This window comes from Sclerotinia sclerotiorum, genomic scaffold, assembly GCF_000146945.2.
Source record: "Sclerotinia sclerotiorum 1980 UF-70 scaffold_4 genomic scaffold, whole genome shotgun sequence".
NCBI classification, from domain to species: Eukaryota; Fungi; Ascomycota; class Leotiomycetes; order Helotiales; family Sclerotiniaceae; genus Sclerotinia; species Sclerotinia sclerotiorum.
In genome coordinates this window covers 1,823,606-1,827,101 of record NW_001820832.1, presented here as the reverse complement: position 1 = coordinate 1,827,101, position 3,496 = coordinate 1,823,606, and the positions used below count along the sequence as shown (strand labels likewise).

The 3,496-nt window shown below is 42.3% G+C and overlaps 1 protein-coding gene across 1 annotated transcript; it reads right to left on the bottom strand.

Annotated features, from left to right (window-relative positions):
• Positions 1-860: 860 nt before the first annotated feature.
• Positions 861-3,213, bottom strand: SS1G_03790 (hypothetical protein; the record flags this gene model as incomplete). Its single annotated transcript, XM_001595651.1, has 6 exons — positions 861-1,029; positions 1,079-1,163; positions 1,213-1,474; positions 1,524-2,919; positions 2,982-3,116; positions 3,173-3,213. 6 exons carry the CDS (start codon positions 3,211-3,213, stop codon positions 861-863), a joined length of 2,088 nt encoding a protein of 695 aa, XP_001595701.1.
• Positions 3,214-3,496: the final 283 nt, after the last annotated feature.

Here is a 3,496-nt window from a genome sequence, read left to right as displayed (position 1 = left end):
CACTCCCCCCCCAAAAACACAAAACACAACACAACAAAAAAATCTTAAGATTATGCATGTGCTCAAGGTAAAGTAAGTAAGAAACCGACGGTACGGTAGCGCGAGCACATACGTCATGTCATGTCATATCATATCATATCATGCCGTGTAATGTAATGTATGCACCTTATGAAAATCAAATAAAAAAAGCTGCCGTGCCGTGTAATTAAAGCTGCGCTGCCGTGTAATGATCCGATCCGATTCCATCCGATTCCACCCGATCCGATACGATACGATACGGTGCGATTTGTGATACGTTCCAAAAGCATTTATTTGAATGAATGGACAAGAATGAATGGATAAAAAAAATGATAAAAAAATCTCTCTTTTCATAGGTAGGTAGGTAGGGGCAAATGGAGCAGCAAACTATCTAGATAGCAGTGTAGGTATATTATCTCGAAAAGCTAGCCCCGTACGTAGACACCAGACCGAGGGAGAAAGTTAGAAAAAGAAAGGAAAAAAATTAAAAAGAGTTACAACCATTCCATTTAAACAACCACCACAATAGAATCAAGTTTGCCATTCATTCATTCATTCGCTTTATGCTTCCAAACCAAAATTTCTCCAATCATCGGTGGAATATCGGTACCATCTTTCCCATTCATGTCCATCATCGCGTTAGTGTATTTCACACATCATTATGCTTCAAGCCAAAGAAAAGGTATCGTATGTCGTTGTGAAATCGAAAAAAAGGAGTCTAAGGTAAATGGTCCAACACAACACTTGCGGTGAGTATCTATAAACGTTTCCCCCGTTGCTTCCCCGCCTCCGACTTTCTTGACCCGGGAAGGGTCGCTGCGTTTATTCTTCGGACAGTAGCTTTATTGTACTTGAGCAACAATTTCGCTCGCCTTAGAAAGTGATTCAACCATTTGTTGACATTCCTTTCTTCTTCGAACGGTGTAGTCACTTTCTTTAAGCAAATCATCGAGAGTATCGGTTCTGTACATATTCTCAAGAAGCTCTCGTTGCATTTCATCCTTGGTGTATCTATAATTGATTAATTAAGGTAACTCAAAAAATGATCAGGGATTCTTACTGGACGAGATTAAGCATAATGGCTTTTGGCACCATATCAATCATGGTTCGCTTTACGATATTGTAGTATGAATTGATGAGAAGTTCTAAAGAAGTTAGCAGTGTTATCTAAAGATGTACCAAGATTTGACCTACTAATAATCTCAACTTCTGTTCCTTCTCTCTCTGACAAAGTTCCAGAAGCCTTGAGGATCGGCGGTGGAGCTTCCATAGCAGCCATCTTCTTCTTGTTTTTAGAAGCAAAGAAACTTCCAAAGAAACCTCCATTTTGGTCACTCATTCCATCTAGTGTTGGACTTGCGGTACGTGCAGGTGTTGATGGAATTGGCTTTCCTGACTTAGGGTCCACCTGAACGGGCTTAGATGCGTTATGTCTTTCACTAACAATAGCCATAGCCTATAAAGTAAATTAGTAGTGATTATTAGTCGATAATTGTCAAACTTACTCTGTGGCCGTTGAGGAAATCAGGGTGACCGGTATTGATGTAGCAAGATTCCATAGCCACTAAATCCCTTACGAGCTTATTGGCAGGATCCATGGCCTTCTTAAAGAATGCAATGACGACGGCATGAAATTTCTCCTTCAATTGAGGATACCTGCGGAATAATGGCTTGGCAAGAAGTTGATTAAGAATTCTGACCAATTCGTCGTATACCAAAGAAGCGCACTTCAAACTTGGCTCTTCCAGACGCTTAATTTGTTGCTTAACAATTAGTTCAAAAGCAGTAGTACCAACAAATAGCGCAGGCGAAGAACCCGAGGAGTTATACAGAATAGTTCTGATGTCAATATCCTTGACTTGATCAAATGGATCCACAGCTTTAACACCATTTGAGTAAAGTTCGTGGAAGACGAAGCTGATTCTAGCACCTCCTGAAAGTTCGACACTGGAAAGCTCCTGGTTGTTACCCTCCAGGACCGTCCGCCATTCATTTGTAAATTCCGTAATGATATTTAGAACAATATTCGCACTATTTCCAAGCATCGAGTCTCCAAGACCTGCCAACTCCGCCGTGTACTTTTGCAATGAAGCCGAGATACGAGCCTTAATATCTGGGAGGGTTTGCTTGATGTGCATCATCAAGATAAGGTTCAGTTTCCTGGCCAAGTAGGGTGTTCCGCAATATGTGCTCTTATTCTTGTACGCTCGGTGATTCTCGAAGAAGTTCTTCTCGTTTTCCAGTGCCGCACTAATCTGCTTCTTATTGTCGATATCCCTTTGACCTCTGTTGACCACTGGAACATAACCTAATCTCAGGGGAATAATTCTTCCAGCCAAAATGTCCACAACATCAGTTCCATCGTCCATCAAATCGACCTTGGTCAAAACACCAATAGTTCTTTGACCTTCTGGGTCGACCTCTCGCGCAAGCTTTAATCCATCGGAGTTGGCCAAATCGGTATTAGCACCCGTAACAGCAAGAATGATAGCATTTGGCTTGCTAATTTGCTTCAGGACCATCTCTTTAATTTGTCTTTCAATATCCCTTGGTTGATCTCCGACTGGAACCTTGGTCAAACCAGGTAAATCGACAAGTGTAAGAGTAAGAACATTGGGAGAGTATATGCGGAGGTTGATGGGAGCTGGAGAGATTCCGGCATTTCGACCAGTTTTCGCCTCTGTCTCCTTCACAATCTCATCTCTGATCTGATTAAAGTCATAGAACTTTTGCCCCGGAATATGAAGAAACTCGCCCCATTCATCAAAATTAGCTTCTTTATCACCTGTCGTGACCAGTTCCTCAGTATCCTTTACCCCGTTTGTCTTCGCGGTAGGCGGACGGTTGATAAGTTGTAGAATGAGCGGTCTTCTGGTAACAATACCGGTTCCTCGAGGTAAACTGCGCATCATCATAGTATTAGCATATGTAAAACAAAGCATGCAGATATGCAGCAGACTCACAAGTCTCTACCAACTATGTTTTCTAAAACCGAACTCTTTCCACTCGACTGACTCCCAACCACTGCAATTTGAGGAAGGTCTATAGGGTTTTGCACACCGACGGTCGTGAATACATCTTGAAGCTTGTTCACCAGTCTGCAAGATCTGTTAGCTATACGGCGCAAAGAAATACAGTTTAAGGAGGTCCTCACGTTATGAGACCGGGGTCAGAGATACCGCCTTGTGCGGCCATGATTGCGGATGCGTGTTGATTTTGAGAGGAGATAGATAGTTTGAAGATGCAGTAATATCCTTTGGCAGGCTTGTCACTTGTTGGAATTCTCTTTTTAGGAAAGTGGAAGTTAGAGAAGTTTCTGGGTTTAAAATGCGACTCCTGTTGATATTCTGTTGTTTAAGACAAACTAAGCGTGCGAGGCCAACTTCCGCAAAGTGAGGCTAGGATGACGGTCCGTGCGCAGATCTTAGGCCACACTATTAAGATGGAGAATCTAACTGGGTAGTTGATGCAGAAAAGA